Below are 26,755 nucleotides of genomic sequence, written 5' to 3' on the forward strand. Positions count from 1 at the left end.
TGATTAAGCGCCCATCCGTAGCGCGCTGGGCATCGAAACCGGGAAGGATTGGTTCGGGGTTGGACAAAACTTCGGGTCTTGTGGTTCCCTCCCGGAGATTCCGTGCCGGTTGAGAGCTCCGGACGAAAACCGAGCAGACGCCAACATTCGTCCCTTTTTCTCAACCAAACGACACCAGTTTGAACTGAAGTCAAACGGTTGCGATGGACTAAATCTATTCAATTTACCGAATTGACCCTAGACCGAGACTTATCGATTGGATTGAATCTTGCTGATTCCACTAAAGATCCTCAACTGAAAGCGCTGCAAAAGTTACGTCCAGTATTGGGTGGTTATCCAGAATACAGGAACCGACTGGAGGAATACGTTCTGCCCACAATGTGCTGCCTATTTATGGTCCTTCCCAGCGTCCAAGGGTTCACGAGTGACACGCAGTCAGGACATGGACTGAGACAAAATTATAGTTAATTAAGACCATCAGTGCCCCCGCCAACTTACCTTGAGTACGAAGATCTCGCCGGTGGTCCGGTTAATGTCGAACTTGCTGTTGGCCGGATTGTCCGGATCGATGCCCTGGCCGGTGAGGAAGTAGACGATGTTCTGCGGCCGATCCTTGTCACCGTCCGTCGCCGTGACCTGGGTATGTTGTTCGGGTATGTTGCCGTGCGTGTTGCGGGAAGAGAAACGGAAAAAGAATAAGTCAGCAGTCCGGGGGTTGTCTGATTCGTATCGAGCTAAGAAGGTTGGAGCTAACAGAAAACAATACAGCACAGTAAGGAATGTTCATGCAAATTAAATAAGGGGAAATCACATAAAAGTTAATCATAACAACGAGGGCGGTAAGGATTAGTTTACGGGGGACAGGATACCGAAAGGAGGAGGAGGATGGTTAGTATGCAAGCAGATTTTCCATTTCCACCCTTTTGCCATCCGTAGATGGATGCCGAGGAATCCAATACCAGCACCGGGATTAAGATAATTTTAGATTTGTCCTCCAACAGTCTTCGATTATTCATATTTAAAGCTATACACAGATAAACATGTCGCAATGCTCCACCTCGAGCCGGCGAGTTTTGCAGCGTGCGGGAGAGGGGAGATCGTCATCGCCCGCTCTGGCGATGCAACCGCACATAAATCGAGATCTAAGCTGATTAGATTTCACTCATCAAAGGCTGGCTGATGTGGTTTGCGGAAGGCGAGCGTTCGTTGGAAGATGGGTTTCGGAAGGTGCACAACAAACAGCGAACGATCGAACGCGCGGCAACAAGAGCGGTGGAGAAGAATGTGCACCACACGGAAAAGCCAGACCCCAGAAGGAAACGGGACCCCGTATCGACCCCCGGTGGGGTGCATTGCACATTTGTACTGCATTTTCCGTCCCGTTGAACCTCAATGGAGATGATGATGTACGCATAGGGCCTTCTTTTGCCGATGTGTAGTGGTGTGCTACGGTGTTATCCCACTTCGTTTTGGGAACCATTTTGCCCGGAACACGCTGCCTTCGTGTCGTTGAGGAGAACTTTTCCGAGTTTCCCGCGCAAGGCTCCCCCCCCCGTAGACGAACCCCCTTTTTGACATCTCCGCATCCCGAAAAGCCTAATGTGAGGATGGATTAGAATTTAATTAGCACCGGGATCAAAGGGATCCCCAAGCGATAGCACCGATTTTGTCGCCCAGTGCGCGAGATATGATACAGCTTGCGAGGCTGCGAGGAGGCTTGAGAGCATCCTAGGCGCGGGGGCGAAAGCATTGGGAAAAGAAGATTAATGGATCCACCGAGAACGCTAATGAGTGACAGTTTAACCGTGATGAAGCGAACTCCCACGTACGGATGTGCATGGGTGCACTTGTGCAAACGCACATCAGCGCAGGGAAGTCATCGACTGCGTGTGTGTGTCTCCATATCACAGAGCGATCTGGAATGAATCCGGCATGGCTCCATAATTGGTAACTTTCCCGTCGCTCGTCGGAGTCAATTTTACGGCTGAAAGCACGTCGTAATTAAAAGTAAGGAGTTCAGTACAGTGAGTGCCGCGGGATGTTTGATGTACTTTGCTTGCGTGTTGTTGCCGCGCTGTACTGGCGTCGCTTGAAGTCAGGACGTTCAGTAGGAATTTGATTGAAGCATTTATTCACTCGTGCGCCGGCACACTACAGAATCCCAATCGATATCGAATTGCCGGCGACGAGACGCGTTCACAAACTCTGCCTTTGCTTGGAGAAACTAACACTTTGAAGCTACTCTGCCGTATTTGACGAGACGGAAGCGCACAAAAGGGCGTCAAGTGAAAGAAATATTTCATCTCAAAGGAGTACGGCGACTTGATCGATTCGTAGCACTTGATAGACGACCCAATCTCGACCACGGTGCGCCAGTGAAACATTTTCCAATCGGGAACGTCTTGAACGACGCTGCGCTGTGCCATTCAGGGCAAGTTTTATTTTTCACTCAACACTAAGACGTCTAAGCCTGTTCCTCGATCAAAGCTGCGGCCTCATTCGACGGGTCAATAGTTCACTTGAGATAACATCTGCCTAACGGTTTCCATAGTGGCGAGGCAGGCTGTGATTTCATCTGCCAAAGCGGATCTTGAAGGATTGGGGTCTATGTTGGCGGACGTGTCCCTAGGGGAGTTGAACGATGTCTAGCATGACGGGAAAACGGACACATTTTGCGTACATTTCCTACTTGTTTGGTTCGCGATGTTGTCCGGAAATGCAACCGCGGGTTATAAATCGTACGTTGCATACCGTGTAAGGCCGGCTTGTGGACACCATTTTGCATTCGTGTCGGTTGCGTAAGACCGAGTGTGTTTGGTAGATTATCAGCCAATCGGAGTGGGCATATCGGGTTACGTTCTTGACCAAAGCTCCCGGAAAGGGATTCTTACCACCGTAGCCAAGGTGACGATGTCAGTCTCTGTCAACAAATCTGCCAGACAGAAGCCGAGCCCCTTGCATACGACACCACACAGGTCAACTAGGACAAACTGGTTTCGGCGAAGCGAACGGTACGACAGCAGCATCTCACCTAGCGGCTGTTTGGGCTATTGATTGGCATTAGATCCCGCCTGGATGGTTTGTGGCTGGAGCCCGTTTTGCATTCGACCAAAACCAAGGCCGAGCCCTGGAGACGTGTTTTGATTAAGTGTAAACTTTGGTGCGACAATTTCGCTACCGAAAAGCGTGATCGAACCGATAAGCAATGTTACACAAGGCGTGACCGGTTGAGCATGACGAACGAATGGAAGTTTCCCATCGATCGGAAAGCAGGAAGAAATTAATTAACAACTAGAAAGATTGTGGCCCTCGGTGCGCGAGGCAAAAATTAATCAGGCTCATGAATATTCAACGAACGATGTGTACAATCGATGGAAATGGTTTTTTTTTTTCTCCAAAAGCTGGGGATTATAAGCGTTTGCGTCAATTTTATTAAATTGGTTTTTACCGCCGCAATAATTTATCCTCCGGTTAAGATGATGAATTTTGATGCCAAACCAAAACAAACTGATCTGTCCAAACAAAATCAACTGATAAAACAATGCTTAACATTTAACTAAACCGATTTCACACTCACATACAGTGGATCCAACAGGTGTCCTACTCTTTAGAAAATATGTTTCCAATCAACAAATCAGGGGAAATTGTACTTTTTTGTTATGCTGCTTTCGATTTACAAATGTTTATTCAAATACACACACACACGCATTAGAAAACTGTTTTGCAAACGTATTGAAATGGCCGAACCCTGTTGGGTGTGATTAAACAGAGCAATCTGCCATATCGGGGCTGCAGGTGGTGTGTCATTGACTAATTACTGATTTGTTTCAATTTGTGCATGGCAATCGAGCGCTCGAACGGCTTCCACATCGTTGTAGGCTTTATTTCATCACACTCCAATCAACGTGTTTGGCGCTAGAATTGACTACAAATTCGATTTATTAAAATAAAAAGCACCTATAGTGGAACACGGTCAATACAAATTGTATTTCATATACAATTCTGTACTTTGGATTGCAATAACATAGACAACGGTGCGAACGGCAGGGCCAAATGCGAGTGCTTGAGGAAGCGTTATTATAGCACGATTGGTAAAAGCCCCCAAATGAATGTATCCGTGATAGATAATTTATTATGCCGTTTTCCATTTTTCCCTCCTGCGTGGGAATTTATGTGTCAGAAATGTCCGCCGGGAATGATTATTGTTTGGATAATAACGAACAGATGTAATTTAGTACTTCCGTCCGGGGCATATCGTTTACCGTTGGACGGCGGAACCCCACCGGAAGCGTAAATCGCGTCGAGTATTGGGGAGCGCGCTGAGAAAGGCATCGAAATACGCTCCATCATTTCACTCACGCGGACTTTGGTGCGTAACAAAAGTCAGCCCTCCCCCACGACCCGAAGGCAGGGCGCGCGGAAAAATGAGTGAGTGTTGAATTTATTTTAATTTCGCACACCTTCGTCGCGAAAACTGTCACCGCCGGGCACATAAATATGACACATGGAGCGCACTCATGGGAAGGGCGCGTAGCGAGTTGATTAAAATTTACAATTCATCACAGATAGCCGGTTCCGGTAACGATGGTGATGTACTTTTGTTTTCGACTCATTGCCTGCCTAGAATTCGATGCACATCAAACGGCAACTGCTGGGAAGCCTAAGGCAAATAAATATAAATATGCCTTTTATTGCCCTTTTAACATTAACGTGTTGGACTTGATTTTCATTAATTTCATTTGATCAAAACTGTTCAAATAAGGTTCATCGCTGCATATAAAACGGTAAACATTCATGTGTTTAATTATTAAAACTACGATTTAACAGTACTAACAAACTGATTTGTTTTCAATGGACAACCTGTACGATAAATTTTAAAACAAATTCAGTGGTATATTGCATAACAACAGTGAAAACAAAAACCTTGGTGTTCACTCATTGTAAACGAACAAACTTTTCTCCACCGGTTTGTTTTTAAATATATGTTTTTCTGCTTGTTGAAAGGTTTCGGCTGTACCGTCCAAAACTTAACCATCACTACCATCGTTCGGATGCATGAAAGAACGAGACTTTGGTATGCCTTTAGTTCAACTTTGCGTTAAGCTTACCAGTAAAATAAACGCGCAAAGAAAAGCCCTGATAAAGGTGAGCTCAGGATGAGAGCGTTTTGCCCGCCCGATTGAGTGGAGTGGAAAAAGTAATTTTCATATTTCATATCTGCGATAACTTAGCCAGACAGATAACTTCGACCTGGCCCACCGAACCACCCAGAGTAGCGGTGTTACTCAAGAAGCGCCGGTGTCGAGTTCGGGAAATTGTGAACGATAATCAACGTCTTACAGCGCTGCTCCGCACCGTTCTACTTTTTCAATTTCGCCACGAACAAAAACCACCGAACCGATGGTGAATGGAGGGTGGACTGGATGGTGGAAATGTATAATTTGGGAAATTCTTCACTTGTCTCGGGCTCTCTTGGACGATAGGGACTGCCTCGTCCCACTTTCTCCAGCTTCGCAAAGGCAAAACGATGCACCATCGGCCGTGCGGCTACAAACCACGTCACACGAAATCTGTCGAATGGAAGTGGCCGTACGACGGCATCGAAACTTTGTAATTTGCCATCCATCCGACACTTGCCACTATCGTCTTCAGCATCGGCTTCATCAACAGTATCATCATCATCATCATCATCGGTACATCGCCACAGCCAGAGAAACCTGATGTTTAGTTTTCTTATCACCGGATGCACCGCCGAAACTCTGCCATGAAAGCACCCACCTCTTAGAAAGCTTCCCGTAATTGGGTTTCTTCACAATGGGTAATTTGTTACAAGAACCGGCCCCGGGAAAACGGCACACTCAATGCGAGGCACGAGCGCGTGAGTCAGCGCAGACCGGCATCTGTGATGGGAAAACAATATTTCTTTTTTTCTCGCCCAGTTTGTATGAAAAACGTTGACAAGAAAAAGCACTAGACGTTGTTCTGGTTCAGTGGCGCTGTACGTCCATGCCGCTACCCACCTGCACCACACTGTTGCACCCAATGTGTAATGATGTGCAATGAACATGGAAGCACCGAACGCAAAAAGCCAATAACCTCCGCGTGTAGAGGTAGGAAAAACACAAACTGTTTGCCTCTGCACGCTAAGGCGGAGTGCCAAAAGTGCATCGGGAAATTGAACGTGAAATTTGCAGCTAGCCCAACAAAATGGTTGCGGTTTATTGCCTCGCCGGAAACAACTTTTCTTCGCCGAAACCGGTTAAAATATGCTCCGACACGTACCCCGATTTATGCGCACGATATTTATGCGAAATGATTTATTGCTAGTAATTCGGGGATGGTGCAAGGCAGAAACAACGCCACTTTACTCACGTTCGCTCGAAAGCTAAGTGGGAAAGCGTTTTTCGTTTCTTGACCCATTTTTTATTGCATTTCAAAGATGCATCTTTGGGAAACTTTCCTTTCTTTGAAAGTGTAAGCGAACCATTGCTAGCCATCGAACGAAGCACTTCCGAAAGATGTCATAATTGAGCTTATGATTGTACAGTTTTTTACGTTGCATTTGAGAGATGTTGCAGCTTCTTGCGTGATACACCGTCGGGAAAACCCGGTTTTGGACCGTCATTTGGTCGCACAGTAATTGCAATTTATCATCATCCCAAGATTGTGCCAACGAAAGGTTAACCATCCATCTTGTCAGCTTGAAGGAAGACCTTTTTGGAAGGATGGAGTGAGCAAAAATTGGGTACGGGGCAACATCCCGGTGGGTCAAGTAAAATATTCTAACATGATTTCTTTCGCGCTCCACCTTTTCACATGCATCTCCGCACCGTTCAACCGTGTTGTATTTCAAACGGGTACATAAATAATTCAACAAACAAATGATCTGTTGTCAAAGTCCTGGGGGTTGGCGATGGTTTACAGCTGGAAAAGGTATGCACATCGCGGGACGTGGTAGGACGGCTTTCCCACACACCGTCGCTGGGAAATTATTCTCTCGCCAGAGCGGAGCACAATTATGTTCAATGAGTTTTCATTCGAACTGGACCCATAGCCAGAAAGCGGGCGCTGCATATTCATGACACATTCCGGAGTACTTGTCGTTTACCAGGAAATTATGTAAATCTGACCGTTATATTTTTTCACCGCTCAACGTGGCAGTGCAGCCTTTTTGTTTGCCCCTCGAATGCCACGAAGGTGATGTTACTTTAAGGTCGCCGATTCCGACGAAAGGCTTCATTTTTCAGCGCTTCAGTTTCCAACAGCTGTGAAAACAAGAAATCTCATCGCTTCTCGTCTCGATGAACTGTTCGATGTAGTTTCGCACTAAGCATAACTTTTCCTAAGGATCGTGGCTTTCTTCCGATGCGGTTTGGCGTCAGGAGCGAAGTCCTGTCGGGAAGCGATGGGAACGACTTGAGCGCAATGTTCATAAATTTTATTCGCGATGAACCAAACTGACAGTAGCTGCATTCAAGTCAAGGGCCCATTCCTGGAATGGGAGCAAGTGGTACGGAAGAGAAAAGCGAAATGGTGTTCGTGGATTGTTGGCAAATGGCGAACATTTTCGCGATCCTTAAATGTTTCCATTTAAGCTGGAAAAAGCGAGCCGCGAACGGGATGAAATAAAATATAAAAAAATAATTTTTGAAAAAAAAACTTAGAAAGACCAAAGGCAAAAACAAAAAAATATTGAATAGAGAAAAAAAGAATCATAGTTGCGATGAAAAAAAAAACCTTTCTCGAAACTCCGTTCCCTAGAACAAATTGTTCTAACGAGATTTTAATTGAATTTGGAAACTTGGAATGTTCCGTTCTACATTTTGGCGTGGTCAGGGGGAGTGAGCGAAGTGATGCTTGCTGGAAAAGTAGCATTTCCGTTTCATCTTCGCCGCGAGAGACGGACTCGGGAGCATCGCATTTTGCAACCTCTCTTTCCTCCTTCCCGGGGGGGCATTGTCACCCTCAATACTTGCTTCCCACTTCGCCCCCGAAACGTCCTGGAAAAATGCCTCAAAAGATATCAAAAAGATCTGCCAACGACAGGAAAGGCCAGTTTTCAGCGGAGCGGTTGAACGAAACGGTGAGGGAAGTGGACAAGCGGCCATCGGAATTCGTTGTATCGCATTCGTCATTTCTAGCGGAGAAAATAGGAACGGGTTTTCGGTTGCACCAAACGCAAACGGCAGCGAACGGACAGGTAAATTACTTAATTTTCTTTCATTAACATGCTCGGGTGGGTGGTTGATTAATTTTAACACCCGACAGAGATGCGCCATTTTCACCGGTACTGCACGGAAGCACGCAAAGCGTTTTCCCCCTAACGTCAAGGAAAAAAAGAACGGAACTTGCGAAAGAAATTACTTGTTCATTTCGTACCGGGTAGAGTTTTAAAATTATTAGCTACTAAACGTCGCCAACTACGGGGCCGATTTTATCGGGCAAAGCATACGGGAGCTCGGATTATTCCATGCCATTTCGTGCGTGAGAAATTTGAAACGGTGCCGAGCGGCACCGAAACGATTATCGTCAACAACGCCCAAAATGGCCATTACGCATAACACACTTTAATATCCATTAGAGGCGCAGCAGTCGTAGCCGATGGGGACCGCATCGTGCAAATCTGTTCCAGTTTCACCATCCGTCCTGTCGTGCGTGAGGAGGGGAGATTTTTAAATGCCTCTCCAGTAACTGCCGCATAAAAGAGCAATCGTTTAGCTGGCACGCTTTGAATGTAGGTTGTTATGCTTTAATAGTTTCACTGCATCGCCAACGAATGGCAATGAGTAAAAACTTAAACGAAGCGGCGCAATGTACTTGGAAATAGATCGCTTGTTCGTATATGTCTCGCCATCCACAACTTATGCTAACGATCGAAGCACACATGGGAAGGATCAGTTCAGCTGCGATCGTTTGGTTAAGCTCGATTTAAGGTCCTACGATGTAAGCTCCCCCCTCAACTTTCGTATTCGGCATTACAATTAATGGTCTCATAATTGGTCGAACACGAACTCGCCATAAAAGGCAGCGAGTCAAGCAACTCTTGTTCCAATTTCCATCCGGAAATGTCGAAAAGCAGGCACACGCGATGGTACGCGCCGGGATAATTGAACGAATCGATTTGATTTGCTGAGCATTTTATTTTTATTTCCTTCGTTTTTTCCCAAACATGGGGTTTTTCTCAATTTTTCCCCCACTTTCGTTCGATGCTGCTTTTGTATTTGTTATCCGCAAAGCACGTCACAGCCCCAACGGAGGAAGATTGTTCGCATCAGACATTCCCCTGCGCTCCGCCGGGTATTTGTGTGCTTCATTCGGCTGATTGCGCTTCATTTGCGTGATTGCCGATGGACGCAATTTGATAATGAAACGGTTGGGAGAAGGGAAAACACGCAAGATGCTTGCGTGGGTGAAAGAATGGCGAAGGCAGAGAAAAGAAAGCGAACGGCGGTTTGTAATTGAGCAAACCAAGCAAAAGGCCTCCAAAGCGCTCCAAACAGATGACCACGAGGGGGGAAGGAATGGTAGAAAGGGGGTGGTGGATGGTGCAAAGAAAATCTTGACCAACGACGCGCCATGGGAACGAATTGGAATTCGGTTTATTCGATAAGTGAACGGTTCTGTCTTTTTTCCTCCTTGCTTGCTTCCCCCCATTGACAGGACGCTACGCCATTTTATCCATGTCCATGGATTCCATTAAGTTTCCATTCGTGGCGGAGAGGGTGGCAAAGGAATAAAGCACGGACTCAATCGGATTCGGGATCGAGATCGAAAGGTTTTTTTTTATTTCGTCTGCGACGTTTGTCCTCGCTACCAGCGAGAATTTCCCCACCAGGCGGTGGAAAGCGATAGAAAAGAACACTGGATTCGAGAGCCTACACCAATGTCACCGCAAGTTGTTTGCCCTTGGCATAAATATCGAATTAATGTCCGTCCGGATGAAGCATGTTTCCTTTCTTCTCGCTTCCCAGCTTCAAAATGCGCCTTCCTGCGGGTTTACGTTGTCAAGGTGCCGTCGGATGTATTTCGAGTGGATTGATTTGTACCACAACGACAAAAAAAAGAGTGAGGAAAAGCACGAACGAACGCCGCGGGAGGTGACCGCAAAATCGGAACCTCAAACAAGGCAGAGCAATCCGGATCGTACGCGTCGGTGGTCGGTTGGCATTTTATATTTCCCGCTAGGAAAAACTTACCAACTCAAACCGACCGGCCGGGTATGACGCTGTAACTACGTCAAACACGTCCATTGCGACGCTGACGACGGGCTTGGGATTCGATTTTGAATGGAGGATAATTGAATTCGCTCAGTCAGCTCCGGTTGATGTACGGTTGATATTCCGATAGATTTTCCACACCGGTGTAGAAAAGCGTAAAGATGATGGGAAGCATTTCTAGCCGGCCTCGGCATTCGGTGCGAATCTTGCCATGCCATTTAAATGTCAACCCCTTTTTATGGCACTCGGGTTTGGCGTTGAAAGATGCAATTTCCTCGTCAGCCATCTTCCTCTCTGCGGCACCTTTTGATCGATCGATTGGGAAGGTGGTGCGAGTGATCGACGAAATATTGAACCAAGAGCAGCCTTACACGATTGATTGGAAAACCCCAAACGAAGCTGTGTTTGCATTTTTGCAGTCATATATTTCACCCCGATGCAGACGCGCATTGGCGGTGGTTTTGTTGACACATGAAGTTAAAAATGAAACGAGAAAAAGACAGCGCACGGTGGATCGAAAAATAATATTCACCCGAGCTAAACGACAGGCCGTCATCAATGCACCGGGGGGGACAGGCGTTCGAGCACCATCTGCACTAAGCAAATTTGCAAAAAGTTGAAACAGGACACAACTACATAAAACATGCTTTTGCTTCGAGTTGAGTAATCAATCATTGATTGCTCTTAACAAGTGAAAGAAAAAACCAAAAACATACCGGTCGAATTGAAAAGTACTGGGTTAGATGGGTATTTATTTATTTATAAACGAAACATAAATGGGAACATCGCATTTTAGTCCCTTTTAACTTAGGGTTAGAAGCAGAAATATTGTGACATACACGAAAAACAAGGCCAAGAGAAAGAGGTTTCTGAAACACAAAAACCACTTCAACAAATCAATCGAATGGTAGGCAAAAAAGGTTGAACATTTCAAATTGGGTTATTTACTCGGTACTACACATGTTGTTAGATGTTTCATGTACTCAGATCCACAGAATAGGAATTGAAAAATCCTAGAATTGTGTAATTCTGATTCAGATTCATCAAAGATTCATCATTCCCAAAGAGTTATCAATTTTAATAGTACAGAAAACTGATCTCCAAAAAATGGATAGAGAGACCCCCTTTTAGGTCGCATGATCCACGCCAATGAAAGGAGATTCATTAAGGATTCGTAATATTTATTTACGTTTCAAGACAACAGATTTTTTTTTTAACTTGTTTACATTATTTTACAATCAACAAACAATGGTTTTATTAAAGATACCTAAAAATTAAGGTTCATGTACTGCATATGAAACGCTTAGAAAAACTGTGGAAAGAGAATGCTTCTAGCAGCCACAAAATTTTTGATAAAATTTTACTCCTGAAAAGTAGACAGTATGTGTTATTTCTTAGTTCCCAACACCGAACAATGAACTGGCAACAAACAACGATAAGGATTAGTAGCGCAAAATTACAGAACCGTAAGCAGTTGTGCCTAAAAACCACCACCAACGTGACCGACCACGCCCAGTCGGTGCAAGCAAGCGCAAGGATTTGTGCGAGAGAAGAACCAATTTCAGGGGTTTGGTTAGGTGTTAGCGGACGATAAGGGGACGCGGTCGTCACGAAAGTCGATTTACGCCAACTGTCAAGTCGATAAACATGGTTTCGCTGGAGCCCGCCGGCGTCTCTTCGTCACTCCGACCGGTTTGCAGACGGAGTTGGGCGGCGTGATTATGCAGAAGTTATGGGCTAGCGAAATTTGTGAACTGTGTCGGGGGGAAGGGTGGTAGCCCGTGTGCATCGCGCGCGCGGGGCGGGAAACCAAGTTCCAGCGCAAGTGATGGATGGATTAATGGTGCGAACACATTGCACGGCGGGTTGCTGCAGATGCCTGATGGGAACTCATGGGTTGGGAGAAGTAAGCGAGTTGTGAGCTGCGAAGAGAAGCTACATTGAACCCAAATCGGCCGGGTTCGATTGGAAGCCCCCGGGACCACCAACACCACACACATACACCACCAACACCACACCCAAAAGGGGAACATAATGCCAAAGCCACCGAACCCTCCTTGCGCCAGCTACCCCAAACCGGTGAGGACATTGCGGCACACGGCCCGGAGAACAACCTGCATAATCGGAAACGGCACGGCCAGCTCCTCGTCCATCGTGCGCTCGTAGACCTGCTGCGGGAAGCTCGGCGGCATATCGTTCACGTCCTTAACATTGATCACGATGATCGTCTCGTTTTCGTTCAGGCTGTCGGACGCAACGAGCGTCAGGTGGTACTGCGCCGAGGGAGACCGAGGGCGGAGACAACGAAGAAGAAACGTGTTGCGCGGGACGACAAGGAACAGGAGGAGAAATAAAGAGAAAGAGAGGGAAAGAGAGAGGGAGAGAGAGAATGCGGATACAGTTACAATTAGTTAACGGTGTGTTGAACGTCCGGCGGGCGTCCTCTGCATTTTGTGTGATCCGATTAGGGACCAACGTTCCGGTCCGGGTGCAGGACACGCTGTGCGGAACCGACCAGCAAACGCGACCGGTTTTGGTTTGGAACGCCGGCGACGCAATGGAAAGTTTTCGAAGGAAAAATATAGCACCGAATAAAAAGTAAACGTCCGCACGGAGATGAACGAGCTTCCGAGAACGAAGCGAAGGCCATCGAATGAACACGCCTATCACTTACCGGAGGGTCTTGGATGCGCATACATTATTCAACAAGTTGTAAGCCCCTTTTTCTTTTCCCGCAGCTCGGGCGATGGGTTCCCCGACATTCAAGCGACCACCAGCGTCGAAGTCGAACCATTAATACTCGGTCGATGGCCGCGAGCCGCGGGCGAAACCTTTCGGTGAAATATTTATGATTACTTTCTGCTTGATTTGCGGTCGCGAGAGCAAGGATTCCACAACGTCCGCAGATTCGTTGCGGGTTGTGGTAGAAATCAAACCGATGAACCGACAAACTCACGAACGGACTGTAGGTATGTAGGTTCATAAATTCTCCCTCCATTCGAAACCGCATGTTCGGTATCGACGTATTCCTTCGCTTCACTTTTCTTCATCCCCTCTGAAGCTCAAGTCCAACCATTAGCGAGAGATTGGCCAAACCGCATTCCTCTTTCGAGGTAGGAAAATGCGCATCATAGCGAAAACCCTCAAACGACTGACGTTCGTGGAAGCCCACGCCGTCAATGAGTTATGGCAAATAAATAAATTATCAATTTTATAGCCCATTTAGACGCGACGCGCACGGTTCACACGGCGTGGGAAATGGAAAGAAAACACCGCCCACCGTATGGTTCCACCGTGCGCTGAAACACGCGTGCCGAAAAGGGCGTTGTTTGGGGGCCCATGGAAATTAGGTGATAAAATTTAATCAGTTGTAAATCGGATTTCGAGCATTACTCAACGAGCACGTGAGTGGGTTTCCCCCCACCCCCAAAAGAGGAAAAAGTGGTTCAGAGCTAATCGCTTTTCGCCGCGCTCAAGATATGCGAGGCGAGAAGCTCGCGGGGTCATGTAGGATGTCACGAAAATGTTGTTTCCATTAGTTCGATCACACGTTCCCGTGTACGAGCCAGCGAGTAAAGCCTGATGGCGGATTGTGATTTACATATTTCGATACGCCCGGGTTCGGGGGGTTCGCACCTGGAAAAACTCATTTATTTACACCTCATTAGGGTGCGCGTTTTTCTAACCCCTACGGACCGCACAGCCTGTACGTGGGAAACGGGCCTTCCGGGTTAATGATGGTTATGAACATTAAGTCGCACTAATCAATGACGGGCGCTGGGCGCATTATGGTGCTTTCGGTTTCCAATCAAAAATAGCTTTGGGCGCCATCTCGGCGACGGTAGGGGTGGGCTTTTTGGGGAAGGATAATCTGCCGAAATCGGTGGAAATCTGTTCGCTAACGAAACGCTGTGGAAGTGAACGGTTCCTGGACGAGGTCAAAGAAACATTATTCCAACGGGGTCAGGGATGTTTTCGTGGAAAAGTCAATAGAACAACTGGGATATAGGAGTGAGTTTGGGCAATGTTGGGAAAAGGGTAGCAAGACGAAGGATACAAACATATTCTACGGAATAGAAAAATAAGGAAACGAACAATGGAACGGATATTTTAAATGCAAAAATATTTTAAAAGGGATGCACGAGACAAGAAAACAAAAATGAAGTAAGAACAGGGAAAGCATGTTCGACCTGCAGGACACGCTTCGGTAGATTACGATCGTCCTCCTCGGTGATCTGCGTGCGGTACGTTGGCCGCTCGAAAACGGGCGGATTATCGTTGACGTCCTTCACGTGGATAACGACCGTGGTGTAGTTTTCCTTCAGGTTATCCGATGCTGCGAGACGAAGTTCATACTGGTGGACGTGTGCGTGGCGTGCGTGTGGGAAGAGATTGTGTTAGCGAGCTGGCAGATTATGTTTTTGTCTCTCCCACTCTCTTTCTCTGAGTACTACAGACACAATAAGCTATGCTTTCCATCAATGGTGATGTATAATCTAGCACTAGGTGGTTCTAGAAATCCCCAACGGGGGTGAAAGCGGTCCAGTAGATGCTTTCAAGATGACTCAAAAAAGCCATCGACCACCACTGTGACGAACGCAGCAGAGCGCGTATGTTCCTTTCCTTCGAAATTGGGCCGTGATTATTGCGCAGTAAAGCCTATCGAGGACACATACCGGGAAAACAATGGGAAAAGTAATATCGGTGGGATTCCCAGCGAAGTTAAAGAAAGGAAAACAACGAAAATATAAACCTCCTCTGGGGGCCATTCAACTCATAAAATACGTGTCCCTCCTTCGTGTTTACGTTATATCACTGACATATTTGTCTTATTGATGTGCTTCAAATAGATTGCGTTGACACTAACTCGACGCTTAATGGTGACCGCCTTTGGACTGCGGAGTGCGTTTGTATTTCCATTGCTTTTTCATTATTGAGTCAACAAGAGAAAAGCCAGGACTTTTTAATGGCTTTTTGAAAATTTTAATGTTGCATAAATTTTCTCTCTCGTCAACGTTCCGATTAATCACTGGTTTTCCCTCCACCGAACGGAGTTGATCCAGCGCGAAACGAAACGATCGAAAAATTATGTCCGTTATTGAGAGCGGATTATACATTTATTCCAGGGGCATAACTCTTCCCTCCTTTCTTCGTTTATTTTGCCCACCACCCGGCGTGCTCGCACACGCTGGTGGGTGTCGATGTGGGGCATGTGTGTATTTGTTTTATCGCCAAGCCGCCTTTTATAGCGCATGGTTTTCGCGTTCGGTTCCGAACGTGCCGGAAGGCACGTAAAAATCATAAATCTATCCGTTGGATTTCTGCTGACTTGTGTGTTTTCATTCGCCGTATATGCGACGATGTTTTCTCTTTTCCTCTATATCTCTGAAGTATTTTTTTGTTTAAGTCACAGCCTTCGGGAGAAATGCGGAGAAGATAAAGCTGCACCAAATAACGCCATGATGTACTTGGCAGGAGCATCCGCGTGATCGCATCACCGATAGGGGGTTTTGCAAAAACGAAATGGTACCAATTTAAACGCGAACGTGTTTGCAAGAAAGCAGGCGTTGGTTGGGGAAAAAACCCCCAGAAAAAAAAACTATGCTAACCATAACAAACAATAAACCATACAAACGCACCCTCGAAGAATACACCCTTTTTTTGTGGGCCAACGAACGAGTGACACCCCGTAAACAGTAGCAATAAAATGTCGAATAAAAATAATATTATGTCGAGCAGTTATTTCACCTCGCTTTAACCACTTTGGGTTTTGCGTCACTACGGCGAAGTTTTTTATTGCTTCCAGCACCGATGATGGCTGGTTGATAGCACGATGGAGGCGCCCGGTCGCTCATAACAGGTGCGCACGCCTCGGGTTGACAGTTCTCTGCCGCCTTATCACTGCCAGCGGCTGCAAAGGAATCGGGGTAGCGTTTCCCGTGTGGTACTTACTCGTTTCCTCGTCTCGTAGTCCAGGGCGCCGGCAACGTAGATAGCGCCCGTCATGTTCTTGACGGCGAAGGCGCCGCCTATGTTACCGCTCGTGATCTCATATCGTATACGCGACGCTGCGGAAGAAGGAAAAAATGGAACATAATGTAATCCAGACATCGTACTACACCATATCGTTTCAGGTACTCCATGGGAGAGAAGCTTGTGTGCATGAGAAGCGTTTTCCAGCTTTCCAACCGAGAGGGGAACCACAAACCACCGTATATCGCTCAATCTGTGTTCATTTACAAGGTTAAGGAGGTGATTTTTCACCACGTCGCTTCCAAATCTTCGTGTACCCTTCATCGTCGCATTCGCCTGTCAGTCTGTCACGAGCGTGTTTGGTGTATGCTGTTTTCAATAGCATCTAGGCTTTAAATCAACCCTGTCTGTAAAAAAAAAACAGCAAGTCACCGGCGGATGGAAGCAAAATATATTAAACGTTAGAAAGGAAGAGAAAATTGGGACCGCTTCCGACGGAACCGACGGGAAATGAAGTATTATTTCGAGGCAAACAATGATCGAGTGTCGAGCAAAGAGGATAGCAGTGAAACGGCATTCTTATCCGCAAAGCTTATGACAATCCGGTAGAGCTTTTAGCTCCGCCAACACGAAGCAGATTTCGCAGCTAGTGGGGGAGCTGGGGACTTGCTGACGTGCTACACACGACACGGTATGCATGTGTTAAAGGACAAGAACAACACTTTACCCTCGTTGACATTTCGAAGAACATAGCATCAAAGGAATCTAAATTTCGTTACCATTTTGTTCGGTAGCGGAACTCTTTTGGTTGGCTGTGTGTATTACAATACACGAGGTTAAGGAAGTTTTCTACATCCACACATGGCAACATATACGTGTGCATGCACTTTAGGTTGGTAACATTTCCGTACCCACAAAAAGTTTTTCGTTTAACCGTTTGGTGAGTAAAAACAATTTTTTAAATTAAACTGTCAAAAACGGCGAGCGACTGAAATGTGCAGCTGTTATAAGTCACTTTTATGTAGGCAAGTGAAGGGCGAGGAAGACGGGGCAGAAAAGGGTTATAGCAATAAATAACACGTCATGAGAAGATCAAGAACTGGTTAAAAGGTTTTTTAGATGAAATGATACGGAAAGAAAAAAAGACAAAACGTGAGTAATAGTTAAAAAGGATCAGGCTTCTGTTCCTCCCTCAGAAGAAATATCTCACCTGTCATTATTGTTTTGATTCAAAGGTGTGGTAATATTGAATACTCTTGCCATGAAACTAAAATACTTTTAAAAGAATAATAGAGCAACGATTTGGCGATAACTCCTAACAAATGGAATAGGTGAAGATAAATAAAATAATATTTCTATTTCCCTTAACAATATGTCCGGCAGCGAACACTCTGCACGCGCAGTTCACACAAAAATGCTGCCATGTGGTAAAGCATAAACACTGCCACAGGCGTTTAAAACTAGAACACACGGTCACATTGACTATGAGCAAAAACTGAAAACTAGAGATAACAGAGCAAAACACAGCGTGGAAAAATGCTCGAGTATATTTAAAAAACCGATCCCACCGGAAACGAGAATTACTGCTCGGGTGATGCAAAAAAAAAAAACAAAGCAAGCGGTAACAATTTTTGAAGATAATTTAAACCAAATAGAAAATACTGTGGCCGGTTTAGTTTTGTCTGGGTTTCTCGTGAGGCCACTTTCTGAACCCCAACAGCAACACTAGGCCACGGACAGACGGGTGGGGTCAGCAGGCAAAACAAAACAAAGAGAAAAAAGAGCTCGCTGTCTAACTATCAAAGCACAAGGGAAGATAAAAAAAGCGAAGGGTTTAATTTGCAGAAAGAGAATACGAGAGTCAGAATAACATTCAAAAGCCCACACCGCTGTCAGGTTATTTTTCCTCCCCCTTGCCAGCATCCATCAACGACTCGGGTCCGATTTTCAAAAAGAATATTTTCGGACACACTTGTGTTAAATGTTGTACGCTGCTACAAGCCCTACCACCGTCATGGTGGAAATTGGTTTTATTCGACGGTTTTGGTTCCGGATGTGAAACAACTAACACAAGTTTACGTTAGCACAGCTGAACTATCACAACCAAACCGTGTGGGACGCTCTGCTGAGCGCAGCGATGCTTCTGTATCGGCGAGCAGCAGGTCATTTTAATAGTTGGCTGAGTTGTTTCTTCTGAGTTGACCATAAACTAGCCACCGGTTGGCACAACCGAGGACATTCTAACGAAACAATGTACGTACAGAAACAAGGGAGCGCTGCAACTTCGACCATAACACGACGATGATACCACCGATGGCCGGATTCATTGGACATCCAGCACTGCTCCAGCCTCGGGCTCCAGCTCAAGGCATCCCTTACCGAAACGGGTCCGAAACCTCGCCCTGGATGCCTCTCGCGGGAGGAAGTGTTGTCCGATAAATTATTGTTGACAGTTATGTTTCGCCAGCGTCCGCGCGCACGTTTGCTTGTCGCCGCGTCGTCACAGCACAGCAAGGCGCGACAAACAATAGACTAGCAAACGGTCGTCTGTCAAGTGGCGTGTGATGCATGTCGTTTAGATGCACCAAAGGCCGTTACGAAGGGAGTCTCGTTTTTGCTGACCGCCGATGAGCGGAAAGGAAGCCCAACGATGTGCTTTTCCTTTTGTTTTTAAAAAAGATTGGATCGTACGGAACAACACTAAACCGCACACCGAGAGGAATATTAAAACAAACAAATACACACAGAGGAAGGTTTTGCAATCGTTGGTTGAAGAAGAGTCGATTGAAAACAACGGAAATAAATTTCAATTATCATCCGTTGCGAAAGCCAATTTGTGACAGCAGCTTGAAACGAAGTGGGTCAAAAATAAGGGAACGGAATGGAACAAGATGAAGACAACAATTTGTTGTTCGTCCGATTACATTACAAACATAAGACTATGCTTAAAAATTATATAACAAATAGTAAGATTAAAAAAGTAGTGTAAAATGACAAAATATCAGTTCGTTACATATATCAAAAATATAAATGTTAGAGTAACAAATCGTTACAGAAAATAAGATCTGGTGTCTTCTGGAGGAACTTGTTTATCAACTGTCCTGTCCAGACGATGTAATAATTTTCTGCTCCATTTACCACCACCGAAAATAATATCGCAGTGGTTTGAAAATGTTAACCACAAAACAAAATCATTTCTTGATCGGAAACCCGCGGAAAGAAATACCCCTAAAGCAACGTGGGAAAATGGCCGAAACCATGCTGCCAGGCACTCGACGTATTTATCACCCGTCGACCAGCACCGCACAGTGCTCGTAGTCTCGAGCTTCTCGGAAGATATCCCAATTTGTACGACCGAAATTAAACTCGTTCATCATTCAACCGGGACGGGATCTCGACCGGAACATGGCCTTTTGGTCCATCTGCGTTGGCTTTTCGGGCACGCAGCACGATACAGAAAGTTTTCTTCTCGGTGTCTCGCAATCGCTGCCATCAATATCAGGCAAAAGGCAAAGGAGGAAGCAAAGCAAAAGAGGAAAAAAGAGAGCAAGAAATAACCTCCGGAGTCATCGTGTCCCAGGACCCGTGGAGGGGACGCGCCAAATTTACTGCGCCGCTCGAGCGCGCTCACACCAGAACGCGGAATGTGTGTCCTCGTGGCCGTGTCAGAGTGAAGTCGAAACTGTCCCGACTCCTTCTTCCTCCACAACACGGCGACGACGCTTTCCGCTCAGTGCAGTTTCGGAATGTGTGCTCCGTCGGTTCTATTTCATTTCGAGCGATTTATTTTCTCCGGTCCCGAAGGCCGACGGGAAGTGTAAAGTTTGCGAACCGCTCGGTTCATTCCACTGGCGGAGGGCCTGAGACGGTGGCGGCCCGGCGATATGAGCGAAAACCCGGAAACCTCGAAAGGTCCATCATGTTGCTGTGCCGCCCACTTTCGAGTAAGGACAATCCGAGGAAAAACATATACAAACGTCAAACAAAAAAACAGAACGGCAAGAAACCATACAAACTACGACGTTGTTATCCGGGAACTTTTGGCCGCAAAATAAATAAAATAGCTTCCGGTCCCCATCTGATGGGTGGGGTGCGAGCTTGGACCCGGGAAGGGTTGTGAAGGGACAAAAAGGAGCAAAAATTAGTCAATCGTCGGTAAGCCAACGTCGAAAGTTGTAAACAAGCTCGTTCCAGTTAATTTAATAAGGCAATTAAAGTAACAAATTGAACCGGGTTGAGGCATTTTAACGGTTTGGTTGTTCGTTTCCGTCGGTCGTAAAGAGATCACCTCCTAGTGGACGTTAGGGGGTGATAAAAATGTACTTCAAATTAAGAAAAAAATGCTGTTAGCGCGTGCGAGGTTCATGTTTTGACTTTATACTTACATACATTATTAGTTATCATTCTAAAAAAACGCGATAAGTGTTTTAATATGATGAAAATATTTTAAATGACTAACATTAATACAAAAATAGCAATTAATTTGACCACATCATAAATTCAACAAGTTACAAGCGACCTCTTGCAAAGAGCGATTTCCTTTTTCGAAAACAAACTAAGCCTAAGCCTAACTAACTACGGTAGACATCGTTTGCTATTGCTTAATCAACGAGAAACCAGAAGAAACCAAAGTGAAATCGCCAGCACAAAGCAATGGGATGGTAACGCATCGTAACAAACGAACCTCAGACGCCCACCGCTTTTGCTTTCCGACCCGTAATACCGCCGGAACCCATCGGCACCGCAAACCGTGCCCGAGTGAAAATGACCTGTCGAGCATAAACAGTTTTTCGGCCGGCCCGAGCGCAAAGCGGATGAGCCGGAAAAACCCACCCGTTTTTCGACCGCTAGGAGGGAGGGGGGGCTGCTGGGAGGGCCCACTACAGAGTGGTGCTTGCCGTAAAATTCATAAATTATGAACCGAAAGTAGCGTTTTTCTCGCAAACCAGTACCGCCCGACGTTGAGCTTGTGGATGCGAAAAACACTTCCTGTCTAGTGGAACACACGACGCGAGGGGAGGCACGCAGCGAAAGCGGAAAGGACAAACGCACGAGGCAATCGTTGGCAGAACGATGATAATCTACGTCGCTCGCGTGGCCATACTTGGTCGGTCGACCGTGAGATGAACATCCGCCTCCGAGAGGTCAACAACTGGGACGAAAAGCTTCTCAATTTTATCGACTTTGTATCTCTACCCACGCCTGACTGAAGCTGATCGTGGCCAAAAATGATGGCGCGTTAGTTGAATGACGAAAAACATGGCTTGGCAGGAAAAACAAAAGTATGGGAAATATTTTTAGAACCCTCTTTTTTCTCTCCAAAGTCACTTGGTATTTGTTTGTTTGTTGTGGTTAAAAGGAACAAGCGTGAGAGCTTTGGTGGTGAAATCTTCCGCACGCCCGTTTTAGATTTCGTGGGAAACCCGGAATCGTTTGATTGCTTCCGACTAGAAGACCATACAACGATGGTGGAGGGCGTTTAAAACCTAGAACGATATATTTTTCCCGAAAACATTTAGTACAATGTTTCATTTGGAGGTCTTCAAGATGGAAAAGCAACCGAATGAAATTCAGACTCGTTTTTGTGTTTTTCAAATTGTGTTTGCAGGTACTAGAGCTGGAAAAAATAACTATTCTTCTCACCGCACCCTAAAAACGTAAACAGAACACGGAAAGGTTCAGGTACAAACACACACAAAAAAGGCGAGGAGGAAAAGCGGTTCTGGAGAGCTTACCACCACCAGCCATTTTGTACAAACGGGTCGCTTATTGCGCACGGTGATGTTTTAATAAATTTAGAACCTATGGCGTTATTAAAATTCATAAGCGACTACCGGATTCGTTCGCTCGATTTCAAGGGACGGTAAGCGTATTTCATCACCCTAACGTCCGGGTGTTTCCCGCTCATGTGTTCGACACGTCGTACGGAGCGTGGGGAATGTGTTTGAAGTAGGGTCGTTTATGTTTTATTCCCGGCAAGAAAGGAAAAACCCTTGACGACACTGACGAGCCATCGCCGCAGCAGAGCGGAGAAAGAAGGAGTTTTTCCGGTGATTTTCCTTGTGCCATGCACTTTTTGTGCGCACCTAAAATCCGTTTTGTTTGAAGCTCATAACGGGCAAGAAAGTTTCGCCAAAGCCATTGTAGGAGAATATGATATTAAACACGTTTGTTTTCAACAGCTTCCGTCGTGGTTCTACGGCATATGTCGAACGCTTGACGAGTCGGGAGGTTCTTTTGAGGCAAAATGACATCTTCTCATGGTTCTGCAGCCATTTTTTGATTCTGCAATACCAGTACCAACGTTCCGATTTATCGTACAAACTGAAAACTAAAACCAACGATGGTTTGCAGTAATGATGCACCGGTTTTTAGATTCACTTTTCGTTAGTATTTTACCCCTGAAATCTTTGTCTAACATAAGGGCTAACAAAACCTAGGAAAACAGAATAGAAACGCTTCGTAAGTCTTGGAGAAATAAAGTTTCACTAAAATTTAATCGTCGGGACGAATTCCTCAGGCTTGAACAATCAAACTCTACCAGAGCACTTTCGGCAAATGGAAGTAAAATTTCCTTGCGGTATCAATCGAAACACAGTTGGAAGCAATAAAAATGGGGATGTTTTCTCCAAAACTTTGCGAGTGGCGTGCAGATGCTCGCCGAGTTTCGTTTCCATGTCATGCTATCCAATCCGGTCCAGAGACAGTGATGGAAACCAAAACCCTGAGCCGGTGCACCACAAGGGGAGTAGTATTTCTCGTCTTCAACTCCGGTCGGTGTGGCGTTGCGTAGCAGATATTCCAAAACTGTACTTTGGTATTATTTTTTTACTTCGGGCCACAAAAAAAGACGTAGCCATGGTTTGCTTTATGTCTTTGTCGTATCGAATCGTCCTCGGTCTATTTCATGCGCTTTGGCAGGTGGACACACGGCCAAGAGTGGTGGATGGGAGGAGGATAGAGGCAAAAAATGGTATCGAAAACGAACCACCCGGTTTTGGGGATACCCGGCATGGTCCAGTCGATGCAGCCAACCCAACCGACCAGACCGACCAGACCTCGACCTGGCCTGGCCTTTAATCCAACACCGGGGCACGTCCAAAAACCCAACCAACCATAGCTGACTCCTGCAGCAGCAAGCGCACCGACCGCAGCCAGGCAAGCGAAACCGGAAGTGACTTACGATTGTACAGAACACACACATTGTTGTTCCCGAGCACCGAAATACAGTCCGAGCGGAGCGGTTCTAGTCTCGCCGGTCCTCCCGTTCCAGCCGGAGATGTCGGAAGTTATTAAATATATTGCGAAACTTTTCCCGCCACTAATGGCGCCCCCGGAACGGACTGCGTCCCTGCAAGGGACGAGGGTTGTATTTACGGACTCCGGAGAAGGTGACACTATCAATTTTGCCGAATCAATACAGCGATGCAGACGGCGCACGCAATCGGTACGGACTGTTTCCATCCGGGCTCGTTGAAGGTCGTCTTCTTACAGCAGTGAAACAATGTTTCTACCGGAAATGGACGGCAATGCGTGTACCAATTGTGGTCCTAGGGATGGTCGAATGGCTTTCATCATCGTGTGCATATAGCAGCCCCTAGCCCTTGTTGGAACATGGATTAAAATACTTTCCATGTCGAGTCGTGCTGCGATGGAAGTTACGAAGGCAGACGAATTTCTCGTCCTTACAGTGAACGGAGTGAAGTAGCCAATCTCGCCCGAACAGTTTTATTGCCTTTGCTGCTAAGCGTTTCCATTAATCTGGGATATTATCGCTCTTTGCTTCGTGTGCCGATGCTCTATCTGGACCATCTACTCCTAAAGCATTCGAAAGGAGGCTGCTAAACGACCTTTCTGGAAGGACGAAAAAAAAAACACTATCATTTGCTGGAACTCGAATTCGTTGCTATGATATGGGATCGGTTTTGAGGGTGGAGCATCCTTACAAAACCGCCTAAGGCAGCCGAACGTTCTGACCAGCTTCGGTCGGAAGCGTACACGAGGTTGTGCGGTTGCAAAACTATCTTTTATTTTCTCCCGCACCACCACATACTTCTTTCCGTTAACTTTCGACTTCGCCTTGCCCGACAGTCCTAACGCTGACGGTGTCCATGCATGTGTACGGTCACACGTTACGCTTGCTTTTACCGACCAGAATGAAAACTTCGTACGGTTTGAAAGCTGTCGGAGCACGAGAGTGAAATGCATCCACCATAAGGAAAATGTAAGTCATGCTAGGTGAGTGTGGCCTACAAGAAAAAAAAACAGTTGCTAATTCATAAAGGAAATTGATTTTCATTCCAGCGCACGGATCGGTGATAACACTTGACCACGAGCATCATCAGCAACAACATCAGAAGCATCCAGTTGGAAGATAGCGTAAAACTTGCAAATCGCTTTATGTTATTAAATTGATGATAGCATCGAGAACTTCTATTTAAGAGAACCAGGACTCTAGTATCTAACGCACCTAGCACGAACATTCCAGATGAATCAGCTAAGCAAGGGTCGGTTTGATGATTCCCCAAGACTCACTGGAATGATTTACACATGTGGCTCTCTGTGTGACGCACGCTTAGCCTAGAGCTGGTACTTACATTCATCGTGATCCTTGGCGGTGACGGTGAGCACCGTGTGCTGGATGTCCTCGTTTTCGTCGACCTCCGCCTCGTACAGCGCCTTGTCGAAGTACGGTGGGTTGTCATTCTTGTCGGCAATACCAATACGGATGAACTTGGTGACTGTAGGGCGAAAAGAGAAAGAATCGGAAAAGGTGTTATTTTAAGTACTCCAAACTTGATCATTTTTATGCAGCGGGAACATGATCAGAAGATAAACAACAACTGAAGTTATGCAGAATGGGGTCGTTAAGTAAACAGAAAATAAGGAATGTCTTGTTTAAACTGAGGGGGATCAAAAGATAATCACAGAGTAAAAGGAAAACAGTGCGTGTTCCATTATGATAATTCATTTACATTGTGCAAACAGTAAAACTGAACGACCGGATGGCGATGCAGTTGCACCACAGTCCAATCAGCCATCGGTGCGGATAATAGATATTGCTTCCCCCGAATGTCACCGGAATGTGGCAGATTAAATTAAACAAACACTGGCCAATATCGGGTGACATCCTCCCAAAGCGGGCGTATGATGGATGACGGGTCGTGCTCGGAACGTAGCTGGATAGGATCGAAATATTGCATTTTTTTTTTCTTCAACACTTTCCCTTCCGAATACCCCGTCTGTTATCAGATCGCAGTCCGAAACGTCAGTCCATAATTCACTCCCATTTGTTGCTAGTTTTTCCTCTGCCGGCACTGCCCGTGACTTCCGGCAGGCCGATGTAAATAAAGCCACCGGACCAGCCAGGGGTTTCCCAACGACCCGATCTCATCTTTGTTCGCTTACCGCTTAGGGTTCGAGGTGCGGGAATACAATTTGTTTCAATGTCGCACCATTTCGACCCGCTTCGGTCCTGCTCCTTTGGTCGGATTGATCGTTAGCCACAGGAGTGGCAGCTTATTTAAACGATCTGTCATGCCCAATGTCCCCGAATTGCGGAGGACCGCCGCACGTGGACGAAATGAGATTTTTAGACAACCGACCCCGGCCGTCCTGGAGCTCGGGAAGTGAGCTCTAACAAGAGCGAGACGGCGAGTGTTGTAGATTGTGCGCCAGATTGGCGAGAGGCTCGCGTTAGTATACGGTGCCGGTGCTTGGTTTGCGATGTAGAAAAGTGCATTTAAATTTCGTCCAACCAACCCTCGCCCGACAAGCGGAGGCAAGGAGTCGGCCTTCGGTGCACAAGCTGTTCCAAAAACCACTCTCGCCGTACAGTGCGGGAGAGTGCTGTAAAGCTGCAGGCACTTCTTTCCGGGCCGTTACCGCAAGAGTTCAAGGTAAAAAGCTCAAAAAGAACCATGCCACCCGCATGTGGCGATGTACAATAAAATGTTTTATTTTGTTACCCTTCAGCATCGGTGTGTGCTGCACCGTAGGTGAGGAGCTAGGCAGTTTGGTAGAGTGCTGAGTAGAGTGACAATATTATTCTCATTACCATAATGACACCCCGCCCTGGGGGGTTCGAGCAAAGATTGCAACAGGGCACGCGGGCTATTTTCGGCAGCCATTACAGTGTACCCTTGCCACTCGCCGGGCTCCGACCGTTAACGGAACAGTTGTTCTCGTGCCCGCTGCCATACTTCACGGAGCTCTATTTGAAGTTCGGTGCGGTGGGCACATACTTTCCCACCGGAATTAATCCCCCGGATCGTGTGTATGTGAGTGTCCCGCATATGAATTCGGCCACCAGCGACGGCGTCGGAGCGTTAAATTACATTTCTCCACAATTAGACGATGCAGTTCTGGTGGGACAACCGAACGGACGGCCGAGGCGAGTCGTGTTGAATCGTTAAAAAGTAAACCTACTGCCATTTTTACTCTCGGCACGTGCGGGTGGAACACTGCGAAGCAAAAGCTTTTTACGAAGGTTGAAATAAAATTACCTAAATTTAATTACTCTCCACAATGGGAAGTTGCTTTTCACTACCTTGAAGGAAAATTTG

At 46.3% G+C, this 26,755-nt stretch overlaps 1 protein-coding gene across 3 annotated transcripts in view; it reads right to left on the reverse strand.

Annotated features, from left to right (window-relative positions):
• Window positions 1-26,755, reverse strand: part of LOC131289274 (neural-cadherin) — a 180,417-nt gene that overhangs the window by 25,614 nt on the left and 128,048 nt on the right. For all 3 annotated transcript variants that reach the window (XM_058318495.1, XM_058318503.1, XM_058318512.1), the window contains 4 exons: window positions 24,788-24,931; window positions 16,170-16,285; window positions 14,408-14,572; window positions 499-636 (listed from right to left, as the gene is read on the reverse strand). In XM_058318495.1, coding sequence (XP_058174478.1) covers window positions 499-636; window positions 14,408-14,572; window positions 16,170-16,285; window positions 24,788-24,931 — 563 coding nt within the window. The remainder of the gene's footprint in view (window positions 1-498; window positions 637-14,407; window positions 14,573-16,169; window positions 16,286-24,787; window positions 24,932-26,755) is intronic.

This window comes from Anopheles ziemanni, chromosome 2 (genome assembly GCF_943734765.1).
Source record: "Anopheles ziemanni chromosome 2, idAnoZiCoDA_A2_x.2, whole genome shotgun sequence".
In the NCBI taxonomy this organism is placed as follows: Eukaryota; Metazoa; Arthropoda; class Insecta; order Diptera; family Culicidae; genus Anopheles; species Anopheles ziemanni.